Source organism: Budorcas taxicolor, chromosome 17, assembly GCF_023091745.1.
Source record: "Budorcas taxicolor isolate Tak-1 chromosome 17, Takin1.1, whole genome shotgun sequence".
In the NCBI taxonomy this organism is placed as follows: domain Eukaryota; kingdom Metazoa; phylum Chordata; class Mammalia; order Artiodactyla; family Bovidae; genus Budorcas; species Budorcas taxicolor.
In genome coordinates, this window is record NC_068926.1 from 48,978,162 (window position 1) to 48,994,709 (window position 16,548).

The 16,548-nt window shown below is 45.1% G+C and overlaps 1 protein-coding gene across 1 annotated transcript in view; it reads right to left on the reverse strand.

Moving 5' to 3' along the window:
• Window positions 1-15,133, reverse strand: part of TMEM132C (transmembrane protein 132C) — a 450,381-nt gene extending 435,248 nt beyond the window's left edge. The window contains exon 1 of the mRNA XM_052654878.1: window positions 15,049-15,133. Within this exon, the coding sequence (XP_052510838.1) occupies window positions 15,049-15,133 (85 nt within the window). The remainder of the gene's footprint in view (window positions 1-15,048) is intronic.
• Between the last annotated feature and the right edge of the window lie 1,415 nt (window positions 15,134-16,548).

Sequence of the window (16,548 nt, forward strand, 5' to 3'; positions counted from 1 at the left end):
GGGTTGACAGACAAATGATAAATGATGCTTGCTTATCACTGGTTCAGGCGAGTATGACACAAACTCAGTTAGGAAAACACATCTTCGGCACTGCCTCCTGTTCATACACACGAAACTCAGATAGATTTCTGAGCAGGAAAGACAATTTGTTTGCATGACTTTTCTCTGTCTTCCCTACCCATGTAGCTTACACTCTGGAATTTGGAGACATAGGAATATCTATTGGGTTTTTGAATGGCCCCAATCACACACCCTTTTTCTGGTAACAGCACCCCAATTTTCCTCTGCACCCCACTGACAGTCCTCGCAAACTCCTCCCACAGCCCCCAGACAGGATCATTAGAGCACATTGTCTTTTAGAGACCAAGTTGACTGGTTCAGAAGTGCTCATGAACCAAACGTCGCCAAGGAGACAGAGTATGACCTTTCCTGGGTTCATCGGATATTGGGTAAAGGATAGTCAACCTTGACTCTGCAAGGGTGGGAGCTTAGGACAGCCAAGACCCACCACATGGAACCTAAAAACGAAGTCAACACCATAATAGGCAACGCTAAGAACCAAAGGGAAAAAAAGATTCTGCTGTCATAACTGAGCACCTGGATCAAGCCATAACTGATACTAATTTTGGTATAATTCCATCAACCCCACAAGATATCTTGTACCCGTCTGCAGCCACTTTCCACTCTTGCAGTAATTTACTCAGTTGTTAAGAGAAAGCCCTAATCAAGGATGCTTTCCACTGTTTACAGTGAAATTCTGGTCTCTGTTTTAAGTTGATTTGTTTCATGTGTACATTTCTGAGAAACTATTATCTGCAAAGCAGGGGCCCCTCCTTTCTCTCCCCTGAAAGGAAGAGGCAGAGAATACAGAGAAGGATGGGCATTTAGAAATAAATTCAGTGACTTGAAAACATTGCACCTGGCCAGCTCCTTTGAGCATCACACTATTATGAACATTCTTACCTCCAAGCTAAGGGACAACCTCCTGGAGTGACTGATGCAGAGAAAGGACCGTGGTGGATTTGATTCTCAGTTGGCGACCCTTGATAAAATGGTGGCTATCTAGAGGTTTTCAGCTCATCAAACGTACCTACCCATTTTTCTGTGCAACCAAGACCGAAAGAGATGAGTTCAGGTAACAGCAGATAGTATGAGAAGCCAAAGAGAGAATTAAGTCATGTATTCATTTGTTCATTCACCAAGTAGTAAGGGCCTCATATGTGCCAGGCACTGAGGTTAATGAGCAAAACAGACACATACAGAAGTGAACAAAATAGAAGAGAAATTCTGTTTTCACAGGGCTTAAATTCTAGGGGAGAGGAAGATGGCTAAACAAATAAGTGAGGGACTTCCCTAGTGGCCCAGTGGTTAAGAATCCGCCTTCCACTGCAGGGGACATGGGTTCAAGTCTAGGTTTGGGAACTAAGATCCCACATGCCTTGGGGGCAACCAGAGAGCCTACAAGATAAAACTAGTGAGCCTGGATGCTCTAGAGCCTGTGTTCCACAACAAGAGAAGTCAACACAATGAGAAGCCCACGCGCAACTAGAAGCCTTTGCACCGCAACAAGAAAAGTCCACAGGCTGCAACTAGAGAAAGCCAAGCCCATATATGTCACAACAAAGACCCAGTGCAGCCAAAAGAAAAAACAAAACCCAAGTACATGAAATTTATGGGTTATCAGGTGGTGATAAGTGAAAAAACAAAAGCACAATAGAAAAGGGAAACAGAAAGTCCCACAGTGAAGAAGAGCAGATGGCACAGACAAAGGAAATGGTTCCAGGGGATATCTAGATGCTACCCAACAGCAGGCATGTGCAAAGGCCCTGAGGTGGGAGCCTAGTGATGGTGAGAACCAGCAAGGCAGCCCATGGGACTGGAACAAAGTGCCTATGTAAGGGCATTGGGGTTGAGATGAGGTCAGAAGGATGCTGGGGGTCATGTAGTTCATGTAGCACCTTGTAGATCATGGAATGCACTGTGGCTTTAGCTCTAAATATGATGGGAGTTTCTAGAGGGTTTTGAGAAGAGGACAACATGATCTCACTGATAGTCAGGAAGAGTCTGAATGGAGGATGTTCCTAAGCAAGACACAGTCGGTGTATGTTGAGGATGGAGGACACTGTGGGCTTCCCCCTGGGTTATCAAAGTAAGGACTGTCTCTACAGGAGTCACAGTAATTGGATAAGAAACTGAGTAACATGTGTATTTGGTAACACATGTGTTTGGAGGAAGAGAATAAAATTCCCCAGATTGGAAATTCCACGGTGGTCCAGTGGATAGGATTCCACGTTTTCACTGCCAAGGGCCTAGATTTAATTCCTGATTGGGGAACTAAGATCCTGCAAGCCATGCCACACAGCACCACCCCCTCCCCCATCCCTCCCCCCAAAAATTCCTCAGATCTGGGACTCTTGTTCACAAAGATACTTGTGCTCTTAAGTTTGTTGCACTCTCATGTTCTTATGTGCTCTTAGGTTCACCATAGCCAAGACATGGAAGCAACTTAAATGCCTAACCACAGAGAAATGGATAAAGATGTGGTGTGTATACACACACACACACACACACACACACACACATAATGGAATATTACTCAGTCATAAAAAGGAATGAAATAATGCCATTTGCAGTGATACAGATGGACTTGGAGATTACCATACTAGGTGAAGTAAGTAAGACAGAGAAAGAAAAATATCGTATGATATCACTCATATGTGGAATCTAAATTTTAACAGTGAAAGAAACAAACATTTACACAACAGAAACAGACCTACAGACACAGAATACAAACTTATAGTTACTGAAGGGTAAGTACTGGGGGCGTGGGGAGGGATAAATCAGGAGCTTGGGATGAAAATACATACATTCTTATAAGATATCCGTAAGACAGATAACCAACAAGAACCTACTGTGTAGCACAAGGAACTCTATTCAGCATTCTGTGATAATGTAAAATGAGAAAAGAATCTAAAAATGAATGAATATAAGTGAATCATTGCTGTACACCTGAAATTAACATGAGACTGTAACTCAGCAACACCACAATAAAAGAAAAAGGACTCCTGGATCACTGAGGAGGAGTCAGAAGATGACGTTGACAGGCTTCCTGTTTCTGTAAGCAGAGGAGTGGACCTCAGGACTCATAGGAAACCTCCCAGTCAAGCCATTGCTGGCAGACACCTCCAGTCACCAACACTTGAGGGAGGTCTCTAAGAGCTAGGCCATAGCTGGGGAGATGACTGGCCCATAGCAGGGAAAATCAGCACGACAGATGACAGTGCCGAGTTTGAAAGCAGAGAAGAAAAGTCTGCTTTGTGAGTCTGTCTCTGTTTTATAAACTAGTTCATCTCTGTCATTTTTTAAGATATGATAGCATATGGTATTTGTCTTTCCCTGCCTGACTTACTTCACTCAGTATGCTGATCTCTGGGTCCATCCATGTTGGTGCAATTGGCACGATTTCATCCTTTTCTGTGGTTGAGTAATATTCCTCTGCATATATGCACCATGTCTTCTTGATCCATTCCTCTGTCGATGGACACTTAGGTTGCTTCCAAAGTGTTGGTTATTGTAAACAGCGCTGCTATGGAGGAATGTTTGATGGGGGAAAGAATGAATGAAAGGAAGAGAGGCAAAGCAGACAGAAAACAGAGAAGATTCCCCAGAACAAAAGGTGTGTTTGGAGTTGGATGTCCTTGACTTAGAAGATCACACAGGGGAAATGATCGGGAATCAAATAATGCCGTTTGCAGCAATGGCAAAAGAAGAAGCAAGCTGACCTTGCCATGGGCTGCCCCAGTGGCTTTAACTATACCTCTGAGAAGCAGACATACAATTGGCCTTTGGTTTCCTTTAGTTCTTTGGTTGGCTGGATAGGGTCCTGCCTGCCTAACATCCATTCCGTTTCATCTGACACAGCCTGATTTGTCTTTGGACACTTCAGCACTCTCTTTCCTAGTATTTTGGGTGCAGTTGACCTGAGGCTCCTGCACTGGTGTGTTCCAGACCTGATGAATCAGAGACTCCATCCCCTCCCATCACAGTGGCTGGGTAAGGGTTGGGCCAGGGACTCCAGTGAGCACCAAGAGATTCGCACCATCAACCTTCTCTACAATCATTTAGGAAGCCACTTAATTCTCATTGGGGTGTACTGTGTGGACAGAATGTAAACTTTGAGCTGCTGGTGACAATGATGACCACTCAGAAATGAAGCCAACACAGAAAACAGAGGAGACAGATGGAAAGAAACAGAGTCTAGTGACATTAACAGATCTCTGGATGCAGCCATGCCTGAAGCCTCTCTGAGTTTTTTTAAGTTACTTAACCTAAGACGTTTTTAAACAACCCCCATTTTATTTATGTATTTTTATTTTTTGGCTTTGGTACCATTTGTATAAGCTGGGTTTTTTTTTTTTCAGCATATGCAACTAAAGGCGTCATGACAAATGAACTGAATCATTTGACACTGAGATCATTTCTACTGGGCAGGTGCAGAAACCTTGTCTCAGGGCCTCAAACACAACCTCACTGTTTCCACTGAAAACAAAACCATGTTTCCAGTGCCACCTCCTGTTTAAGGTGTGAGTTTTTAATTTTTAAATTTCAGCTTAAAATCATCACTAAGCTGGAATTCCATGATAAGAACAAAGCCAGCCTTCTGTTCCATGGGGATCCTGGGGGTGGGGTGCTTGTCTTAAAGTTCCTCTGTTTATTTTGAGAATAAGAGAATCCCTTATTGCCTCAAAGGACCGCTCATCTACCCCCATGTGCCAAAGTGGGCAGTGTTATATCCCTATTTCTACAGCATCGGAGTCCACAGAGACAGTGAGGAAATGCGGTGGAAAGCCAACATTATAATTAAGGGGCCAGAGGGACCGATTGAGCAAGAAAGATGAAAAGAGTCAACTGCAGAGTTGGGGGGCGAAAATGAACTTCAGGGAGGCATGGAAGCCGCTCTGGATGTTTCCGATGGCTCTGAGACCCCAGAGGGAGAAGGGTTGTTTAAGACAGTATCAAGAGTATTATGAAACTAAGCCAAATGGAATTAGGTGTAAGCTGTATTTAAGCATGAAGTACATCAAGGGATGTCTCAGAATATAAACCACTGGCTCTCGGTTTAGGTTGATTATAAATGGATACCACGGTACACTCTAGGAGCTTTTCCTATTCCCTGATGTCATCAAATCCACTGTTCTTCTAACGCTTTTTATTTTTTACATTAGTCTCCATCATTTAAGGAACATTTATGTGTAATTTCTATTATATTTTGGGGATGATTCTTCTTCTCCATGGCTTTGATAACTATACATATAATAATGGCTATGATTATTTTTTTAAGATTTTTCTTGATATGGACCATTTTAAAAGTCTTTATTGAATTTGTTACAATATTGCTTCTGTTTTATGTTTTGGCTTTTTGGCCCTGCAGCATGTGGGATCTCAGTTCCCTGACCAGGGACTGAAGCAACAACCCCTGCACTGGAAGGCTAAGTCTTAATGGCTGGACCACCAGGGAAGTCCCTGGCTATGATTTATTGACCTTTTACTCATGTGACTATTACCATGTGTAATGGGCTGAATGGTGGCCTCCAAAAGACTGGTCCCCTTAGAACCTATGGATGTGGTCTTATTGGGAAACAGAGTCTTTTCAGATTTAATTGAGTTAAAGATCTTGGGATGAGGTCATTCTGGATAAGAGTGGGCCTTAAATCAATGACCAGCATCCTTACAAGGCTCAAAGGGAAAAGATGTGCAGAGAAGGCTATGGGAAGCTGGAGGCAGAGATGGGAGGGCTGCAGTCACAGCCAAAGAAGCCAGAAGCCATCAGAAGCTGAAAGAGGCAAAAGAGGAACCCCCCAGCCCCCTGGAATCTGTGGAGGGAGCACAGCCTTGTTTGGATTTGAGTTTGGACTTCTGGCTCCAAAACTGGGAGAAAGTAAATTTCTGATATGTTAAACTATCTGGAAATGAAGGCACTGTGTTAAGTGGCTCATGCCCATTTTTTTCAATAATACAGTCTCACAGTCCTACAAAATAAGCTCAGAAGAGCTGTCCTTCCTCTAATTTTTGCTGCACACACATCCAGCATCCTACCTCCTTTTGTAACAGTTCTTCAATCTTTCTCTGGGAGAAATGCCTTTCTCCCTTGAGTACAATATGGTGGAACTGTCTGTCGGATCATCTTAATCTCTTCTAGACCAGGGCTGGGGCTATTCTCACTCCTGGCTATACCTGAGAATCACCTGAAAAGCTTTTTAAAGATGAAAATGATTAACACTGCTTCTTTGCCCACCTCTACTCCACTGCAACAAAGATCTTGGTTCAATCCATTAGGTGTAGCGTCTGGAGGTTATTTAGCCATTTTTAAAGCATCTAGGATGATTCTAAAGTTCAGCCAAGGATAAAGGATTCTTCCTCCCTGGAATCTGGGGCTTCCCAGGTGGTGCAGTGGTAAAGAATCCACCTGCTAATGCAGGAGATGCAAAAGATGAGGGTTCAGCCCCTTGGTCAGGATGAATCGCCTGGAAAAGAGATGGCAACCCACTCCAGTATTCTCGCCAGGATAATCTCATGGACGGCAGGCTACAGTCCATACAGTCACAGAGTCGGACACAACTGAGCGACTATGCATGCATGCCCCACTGGAACCTAAAAATAACATGAGCATGGAGATAGAAACACATAAAGTAATTAGAGTCCCTGTGTCCCAGTTGTACCCTGAAGCCAGACATCAATGTCAAGTACCAGAACCCTTGAACTGGCAACTTCAGACTTTTAGAAACCTGGTCCCTTAATATAGCTTAAGGGTCCTAAGATCCCGATCCCTTAGCTGATTTGTTTCTGCTGCTAATGCCAGAGGCTTCTGACCAGTTCAATCAGGAACTGGCAGAACAGACGCTCAAAACTAAGCTAATGCTTCCACGATACTGGGCATCCTTAATCAATTCATAAACGATAGCTCCCCATGTTGCCAACAACATGAAGGGTGTGAAGGGAGAAAGAAAAAATATTTTATGGAAAGCGATTAAGAGGTACAAACTTCCACCTATAAAATAAATAAGTCAGGGGAATGTAACATACAATATAAGGAATATAGTCAATACTACTGCAATAACAGTGATAAATGATCAGACTTTTCATGGTGATTAACTCATAATGTATATAAATGTCCAATCACTATGTTGTATACCTGAAAATAATACTATATGTCAACTATACTTCAATAGCAAAAAAAATTATATAGGGATGACATGGTCTTCTACATCAAGTCCTTGAGGGTTCCAGACATTTGCAACTGTGAATATGCCACTAAGAGCATTATTAAATAGAAAACAGAAATGTACACACTGCAGAAAACAAGGAGTCACTCTCAGAGACAGCTATAACTATTCTCTTGGAAATTTTGCTAACTCAGACTTTGGCTGGGTTGTATTTTACCTTTGTCCTCTCCTTAAAGGCAGTGATTTCTAAATCCCTAAGGCATAGAAACACTTTCGTTCAGCTCAGCACACAGGTAGGACAGAGAATTAAGTCCTAAAGAGAAAACAGTTTCAAAGATATTAGAAGTATCCACTCAGAAACAAAGGCAAGCCAATTAAACATAATTGGTATCCTTCTTCAAAGTATACACAAATAATCTCTAAGTGAAAAATTCCCTTAGCCATTGCCCAGGGTATAAGTGAATGTACCTGAAAAGGATCCTATCTACTAAGTCACTTCCCAGGTGGTGCTAGTGATAAAGAAGCTGCCTGCCAATACAGGAGACGCAAGAGACATGTGTTCAATCCCTCGGTCAGGAAGATCCCCTGGAGACGGGCATGGCAATACACTCCATGCCCTGGAGAATCCCATGGAGAGAGGAGCCTGGTGGGGTACAGTCCATGGGGTCACAGAGTCGAACACAACCGATGTGACTTAGCGCGTGCTAAGTCACTTCAGTCGTGTCAATTCTTGGCAACCCTATGGACTGTAGCTTGTCCACGGGATTCTCCAGGCAAGAATAATGGAGAGTGTTGCCATGCCCTTCTCCAGGGGATCTTCCCAACCCAGAGATCGAACCAACATCTCTTATGTCTCCTGCATTGAAAGGTGAATTCTTTACCGCAAGAGCTACCTCAGAAGCCCTGGAAAGGATTATTATATGTAGAGGAAAAAATGCTGGGGATATATTGTTTTAAGGTTCTTACATAGCATATAAAGCGGTTTGATATAATTTGAATGTAGGCTTTGATTAATTAAAGATATATCTTGTAGGGCAATGGCTAAATTTTAAAGAGGCATAAATAATGAGCCAATAATGAACCAATACAGAGATAAAATGGAATCATAAAGAATATACTCAGAATGAAAACAGGCAGAAAAAGGAGGAGAGAACAGATGGTGCCTAGAGCAAAAAAGCAAGATGACAGATTTTAATATAAATGTATCAATAATCTCATTAAATATAAGTGGTCTAAATACAATTATTAAAAGACAGAGATTATCAGACTGGATAAACAGGCAAACCCTAACTATATACTGTCTATAAACAATCCACATAAAATAATATAGATTGATTTTTAAAAAAACAAGAAAAGATACTACAATGAAAACTCTAATCAAAAGTAAGCTGAGGTAGCTGTATTAATATCACATGAAACAGACTTCAGAATAAGGAATGTTTCCAAGAATAAAGAGAGATATTACATAATAAGAAAGAAGTCAGTTCACCAAGAATTCATTATAATTCTAAGTGTGTATGTACCTAAAACAGTGTTTCAAACACATAAAGAAAAAGCTGACAGGACTGAAATGAAAACTAGACAAACTCACACACTTCAACACTTTGAGATGGAGACTTCAACACTTTTCTCCATAACTGACAGAACAGAAAGATGAAAAATAAGCAGGGATATAAAATACCCAAACATCACTAGAGGCATCTGGAGTGTCCTTATAAATCTTAGGTAAAGATGTTTAGATATGACACCAAAAGTGTAATTACTAAGAGAAAAAAATTAACAAACCAAACTTCGTTTAAAAATCCTTTGCTCTTCCAGAGATCCATACTGGGAGAAATCATATAAACACACATCTGAAAAGAAACTTGTATCCACCCCATACTATATAAAGTACTATATAAAGTACCCTCAAAGATCAATAATATCAAAATAACAACCAATAAAAAAAATAGGCAAAGGATTTGAAAAAGACATGCGCCAAATAAGATATAAGAAACGGTAAGAAACAAGAAAGAATATTCAACATCATAAGTCATAGGATAAAAGTTAAAACTTGAAAGGTATACTACTACACACCTATTAGAACTGCTACACAAAATCAAACTAGACAAAAGGGATCACATTAAGTGGTCCCCAAGATACAGAACAACTGGCACTCTTGTTGGTGGGAATGCATATTGCTTCCATGTTTGAAAAGTTTGCAATTTCTGATAAAATTATGTGAACAGTTATCATACCACCTAGCAATTCCAGTCCTAGGTATTTACCTAAAAGAAATGAAAATATATTTATATATGAACCTGTTTGTGAATATTTATAGTGACATTTTTCATGGAAAAGGAAATGGCAAACCTCTCCAGTATTCTTGCCCCATAGACAGAGGAGCCTGGTAGGTTACAGTCCATGGGGTTGCAAAAGAGTTGCACATGACTTAGCAAGCAAACAACGTAGTGTCGTTTTTCATAATACCCCCCAAATGAAAGTAACCCAAACGTCCTTCAACTAGGAAATGAATAAACAATGGCTCTGTATCCATTCACAGGATTACGGAGTATTAAAAAGGAATAGACTACTTGTGATTATAGCCATTTAACAAAGGTGAGGTGATATTGCGATTTTGATTTGACGATTAAGGGAACCCTTGTAAACTATTGCTGGGAATGTAAATTGGTGTAGCTGTTGTGGAAAACAGTATGGAGGGTCCTCAAAAACCTGAAAATAGAACTACCATAAAATCCAGATATTCCATTCATGGGCATACATCTGAAGAAAACAAAAATACTTATTCAAAAAGATAACATACTCTCATGATCAAAGCAGCATTTTTTACAATAGCAAAGATATGAAAGCAACTTGTGTCCATCAACAGATTTACGGATAAAGAAAATGCAGTGTATATATACAATGGAATACTATTCAGTCATAAAAAGAACAAAATTTTTCTATTTGTAATAACTTGGCTGGACCTGAAGGGTATTATGCTTAGTGAAATAAATCAGAGAAAGATAAATACTATAGATTATCACTTACATGCATAATCTAAAAAATACAAGTGAATATAACAAAAAAAGAGATTCACAAATACAGAAAACAAATTAGTGATTACTAGTGGGTAAAGCGAAACGTAGAGGGTCAAGATAAGGGTAGGGGATTAAGAGGTACAAACTATTATGTATAAGAATATAAAAGCTACAAGGATATATTATGAAGCACAGAGAATAGAGCCAATAGTTTATAATAACTATGAATGAAGAATAACTTTTAAAATTTTGAATCACTATGTTATATGCTTGAAACTTATACTGTAAATCAAATATACCTCAATTTTAAAATAAAAAGAAGAAAAAGGAATAGACTACTGACATATAGGTAAATATTACATGCATTGTGGTAAGTGAAATAAGATTCAAAAGTTGCATACTGCACTATCCCATGTTTATGGAACTATAAAGAAGGCAAATTATAAGGATGGAGAGGCTTCCCTGGTGGCTCAGATGGTAAAGAATTGCGTGCAATGCAGGAAACCCATGTTCCATCCCTGGGTTGGGGAGATACCCTGAAGAAGGGAAGGGCAATCCACTCCAGTATTCTCACCAGGAGAACTCCATGGACAGAAGTGCCTGGTGAGCTGGTCCATGGGGTTGCAAAGAGTCAGACACGACTGAGCGACTGACACACACATACGCATAAGGATGGAGAACAAAGTCATGGTTGCCAGGGGTTGCAGATAGAGGAAGGGAAGTGGCAACACAGGAGCCCCTGGGATTTGGGCGAAGTGATGGAAATGTTCTTTCTATACTTCAATTGTATTGGTGTTTATGTGACCATGTGCCTTCATCAAAATTAAAACTCTATCCTCAAAAGGGTGAATTTTACTGTATGCAAATTACATTAATAAACCTGACTTTTAAACAAAGCAGATTGCTGTAAAAATATTCTATCCATCAGACTTTCCATTTATTCCATTAATTCAGTAATACTCCCTTTCACTCCAATTAATATACCAAAGATTCATTTTTATTAACCTCGCTTCTCATGACTATGGATGTATGAAATATCTAATACATCCAAAGGCTTTGGTTTTAACCCCTGCTCATGAAAGTGCTAACTGCTAATGTAATTGAGAGTTCTGGGTTCTTCTCTGCCTGATTCTAGCCACCCTTATGATGAAGCTAAGGATGAATGATAAGTGAGATGAAGGAAGAAGGGTCAGAGGTGCAAATTCAAGTGGCCAAGGGGAAGGGGCAGGCAGGTAAGGAGGGAAGAGAAGCCCTCAATCAACACCTTATCCAGGGGCAGGGTGACACCTCCTCATAGCTTTGGTGCCAAGGTCAGCAGAGTACCCACACCCTTATTAGGGGAAATTGGAAATTCCGATTTTTATATGTGAAGTCTCTCAGTTTGGGGGAGACTGTTCAGTTTTTTATAAACACCGTGGACAGAACAGTGTTTGCCTGCAGGTCATGAAGTTTGCAAGCGTGAGTTCAGAGCTGTGGGTGTGGAGCAGAGAACTAGGACAGACCCAGGAGCCTGGCAGTTTCACAGAATGGCTTCCCAAAAGCTGAAATCACTTCTAAGAAGCTCCCATGCATTGGGGAATTTTAATTTGGGGGGGAAGAGGTGTGTGCTTAGGGCAAAAAAATGTCTGTGTACTCTAAGTGTAGGAAGGACCAGGTATAAGGATCTTTCCCTGTGTTAAGCGTGCACCGAGGGAGCCGAGAAGGACCTCTGCTCACTAACAACCTCTTCCTACTCATGACAACTGCCCCAAGCTGCAAATTCCAAATCAGCAATTGAAAATCCCCAAAGCTCTGACAATCCGAAGGTTGGCCGCCTGGCTTTTAATTCCTCTGGGGACCAAGACTGCTCTAAAGTGCAGTGAGGCTACTGGGGGACTTCTTGTTGTGAATACTGACATCTTTCGTGCAAAATGAGCTATGGGTCCAATTATGGACACAATTCCACAGTCAGCTCGGGTGTCTCAAAGAATATCTATGGATGACCCTGGGTTTCTGTCTCCCTACAAACCTATCTTCTGAATCATGAAGTACACCTGGCCCCAGATTTCAGGAAAGTGATTTCCGGCCTGTGTGACCTTCCCAGAGGCCCCCTGTCTGACTGACAACCATCACCTCTCACAGCATTACTTCACCTCTGACAGCATCTCAGCCCACCCCCCACCCTTCCCTCTTCTTTACACGGGGCCAATTCCTCAACCAGTAACTCAAGGACACTTTGCTTCGTCTACCTCAGCCCAAGTCTTAAATCTTAGGAAGACTCCCTTTTTTCAGTGCCCTGGTCTATTTATGGAACCTCCCAAGAACAATGATTCTGTTCCAAACCCTGAGGAATTGCAGAGTCTTAAATCCACAGTTGAACATCAGCTTACAATTGGTATTAAAAATTGATCAGTGGTTTCAAGGGTTCCAGAAATCAGCACTTAAATCCTTGGGCCAGAAGAGTCAGCGATGATTTTTTTCTAAGACAGTACAAATTTAAACAAGGGTCAGAAAGCTTCCCTTTCTATGAGAAATCTACAGGGCAAACATTTTCTTTGCAGACCTATCTAAGGGAGTGAATATACTACTACTTTTCACCACCAGAAACAAAATGAAAACAATTTGCAGACCCATAAGCCCCCAAATCATGTGGTGAAAACTGTCAAGCAAAAGTGGGAAGAGAAAAACTAAGTCAAAGTTGCCCAAGGTTAGGGGGAAGGGTGGCTTTCGGAGGGAGGAATGGGACAGCTCCCCTTAACCTCCAACCCCCCTCCCCACCCCTTGCCCTCTAAATAGCATCTTCAAAACAAAATTCCCAATTCCACTTTCCAATAAAATTGCTGTCCCTAGCCTCTTCCCCACGGACATTTCTAACCGCCACTCCTCTAAATCAAAAGTAAAATCCTCTAGATGGCCGGGAGGGAGAAAAAGGAATGCGAGCTTTAATTAAGAAAAGTCCACAACTTACTTTGAAAAGCACATTCAGCAGTCAGAGTTCTAAGCTGACCCTGATTAAATCTCCTGGCAGAGGGAGAGAAGCTGATGGGGACTTTCACCGTTGGCTCAGTTTAAAATGACACCACCTTTCTTAACGACGTGCTTTCTACCCATTAGATCGCTTTATCACCACAATATCTCTGGGAAGTATTTTAGGAAGGAATTTTTTTTTTTTGAATGGCCACTTAACATTTAGGAAAACCGAGTCCTAGAAATGATAGAATTCAGAGCTCATGACAGAATTAAGTCACCAGATTTTACTCCTCTGGAATAAAACAAAAAATGTTCCCCATCCCTTCACACGCGCGCGCGTGCCCATGCGCGCACACGTGCGCGCGCGCGAACGGGAACACACACACACACACACACACACACACACACACACACACTCTCTCTCTCTCTCTCTCTCTCACTCTCTCTCTCTCTCTCCTGTTTACCTGGAGCTCTTGGGGAAAAGGGACACTTTAAAACAGCAATTTTGTCTGGTTGGTGTGTCTGGGAACCTGCAGCCTTAAGGAAAGTAGATTTTTCTGGAATCCCAGCCGGTGCGCAAGGACTTTGGAAAAGCAAACGCTACTTTGTAACATCAATTGGCAACTTGTCTCTCCGAATGTATTTCCAGCCCAGCCTGAGGCCGGAGAGAGCCCGTGATTCTCATCAGGTTGGACTTGGTTTGCCGGCTCAGGGCCCGGGGCCGCGGCAGGAGCCGCGACGCAGAGCGAAGGACAGGGACACTTGTGCGCATCTCGGTTTCACCCGATGGCCCCAAGACCCTTGCCCAGGCGCCGCCGGCGGTAAAGTGGCTCCCAGCACCCTTTTCCCACGCGCTCACCCGCACCCGGTTCTCGGCCCGGTCGCGGTGGACGCAGCGGCGGTTCCCAGAGGAGCGGAGCTTCCTCCGCGCGAGTTCGCGGCCCCTAGTGCCGGTGCCGGACAGGGAAGGCGCGCGGCGCCGGCGGCTCCCGGGCTCCAAGACCACGCTCCCGGCCCCTCGCGCCGCCGGCCCGGGTCCCACACGCACGTAATCATAACCGGAATAATAATACCAACCTTTCCTGAGCTCTTTGGGCGCCAGTCGTCCCCTCCCTGAATTCTCTTAAACCCAAGGCAGAGTGGTCAGTTCCGTTGCAGAGATGAGGAGACTGAGGTAAAAGGCCACCCCCAGGACCCACTGCTAGGAAGCCCAGATCTGATTCCGAGATGCAGTTCCCCCACCCGCGCGATCACCTCTGCGCGCTCCTAGACCACACAGGACCTCTACGGGGTACCCCGAGGGGGTCCCGGGTTTCTTCCGAGCCGAGATCCCCGGAGGCTGCGTGGTGAGCGGGCATTCCTGCGTGGACTAACGCCGGCCCTCGAGACCCCACGGTGGGGGAAAGGGGCCGGTGTGCCCTCGTAGGTCACTAGCCCCAGTCCAATTGAGCTGGGGAGGGGGATACTAGAATGGAGCAAAGGAGGTGCAAAGAGCCGGGCTGCCCGCTCCCAGACGCCCAACTCCACGTAGCTTAATACAGGGGTTGCGTTAAGTCCTCATGGAACTCGGTGATGATGAACAGCGTCCCTCAGCCACGCCCCTTCTTCACCCCCGGGAAGCACTCCGAACCCAGAGATACTGGATCGGCCGAACTCGCTCCAATTCCACTTATGCGGCGCCCAACTGGGGTCGCCCATCTATTGGAGGGGCCGTTTCGGGCCCGGGAACCAGCGCCCTCACCCAGGTCCCCAAGACAACCCCACTCATCGGCTCCCCTCCTGCCCAGGCTCCCGGGGACCGCGGGGAACTTTCCGAGCGCCGGGGCGACCGACACCCCGGGTCCCCGGCCTCTTACCTCTGCCCAGCAGCGCGCCCAACACCAGGCTCAGCGCCCCACACAGTGGCGCCACCGGCCCGGGGGCCGCGCCCTCGGAGCGCATCCTGAGTCCCGGCAGCTCAGGCCGCCCGCCGCCCGCCCGGGGCGCAGCGCCCGCTCGCGGCCCCCGCCGGCTGTCCCATGCCCCGGGGCCACCCCCGGCAGCGAGTCGGCCGGCCGGGCTGCAGAGCCGGTGGTCGCGCCCCGCCGCTGCCGAGCGCAAGCCGCGGCGGCTCCGGATCCCGCGGCCGCTAGCTCTCTGGCCGGGACAACTTTTCTCCAGCCTCCTAGGCGGCCGCGGGCCCGCCCCGCCCCCCGGGCCGCCCACTCGACCCCGCCCACCCCTGGGCCCCGCCCCTGGCCGGAGGCTGGTGAAAGACGCCGGGGAGAAAGTGCACGCGTCTGGCAGCGGGCGCGCGGAAGAGGAGGTGAGGCGCGGAGGCTCAAGGGTTGCGCCCGTGGGGTCTCCCTGTCTCCCCGCAGCCTCCCGCCTTCAGGGCCTGTGGCTAGAGTCCCGGAGAGTTCTGCGCAGGTACCCGCGACTCAAGATGGAGCCGAGCCCTTCCCCTCGCCCGCCTCTTCGCACCTCAACTTCAGGGCGGACCCTGATTCTTTGCCTTGAGACCGGGGGCATCTGGAATTAAGTCCCCCACAGCTGATGCGCAGAGATCTCCCAGAGAGATTCTTCAGTGGGAAAAAGCAACGTGCAGAACAGATTCAAGAACACGGTTTATACACAGGCGTGTGCACGTATGTGTATGTTTGTCTGGAGGGTTAAGCAGAAGGCAGCCGCGGTGTCTCAGGACGGGGACTGGAAAGCCAGGGTGACAGAAAGGTTCATTTTCCACTGTGGATCCTTCTACATTGTTGGATCTCGCCCCCTTCCCCTCTCCGCATGTGTTTTTATTGACTATTCGGGGGTAGGGGAGGGAGGGAATGCTCCCCTTCCCTGCCAGACTTGCTCCTCCAATAGTTTTTTCTCTGCAGATTCCAAGGACTCGCCACCCCAGTTCGTGCTCCAAATGTCTTCTCTGTGTCGTTCCCAGCGCTGCCCTCCCTCCTCGCGTGGATCCCAGCTGCCTGCCTGCCTTCCATAGTTACTGATGCTCGGGCCTCATTGGCCACCGGAAGATCTGAACAGTCCCCACTCAGGACCCCAACTCCCCCTCGTGTTCGTGATTGGAAAACAATATGTCCTGAACCCAGAAGCCTTGTCCTGGAGGCCCAGCCCTCCCCTAGCTAATACACTTACCCCCAGATCCCACAGCCTGCCTAGAGATCTCTTGGTGTGCTGGGCTGACTCGTCCAACCTCGGAAGGGAAGCCCATTGAATCATGTGGTCACCAGAGCCAGGAATGAATTTCAAAATAAAAGAAAAAAAAAATCTTTGATCAGATGAGAAGAAACTAAAGTAAAAGGTGTTAAACATATCTGTTTCTTTTGTCCCAACTCAATTACAATGAGTCAAGAGCCAAGCAT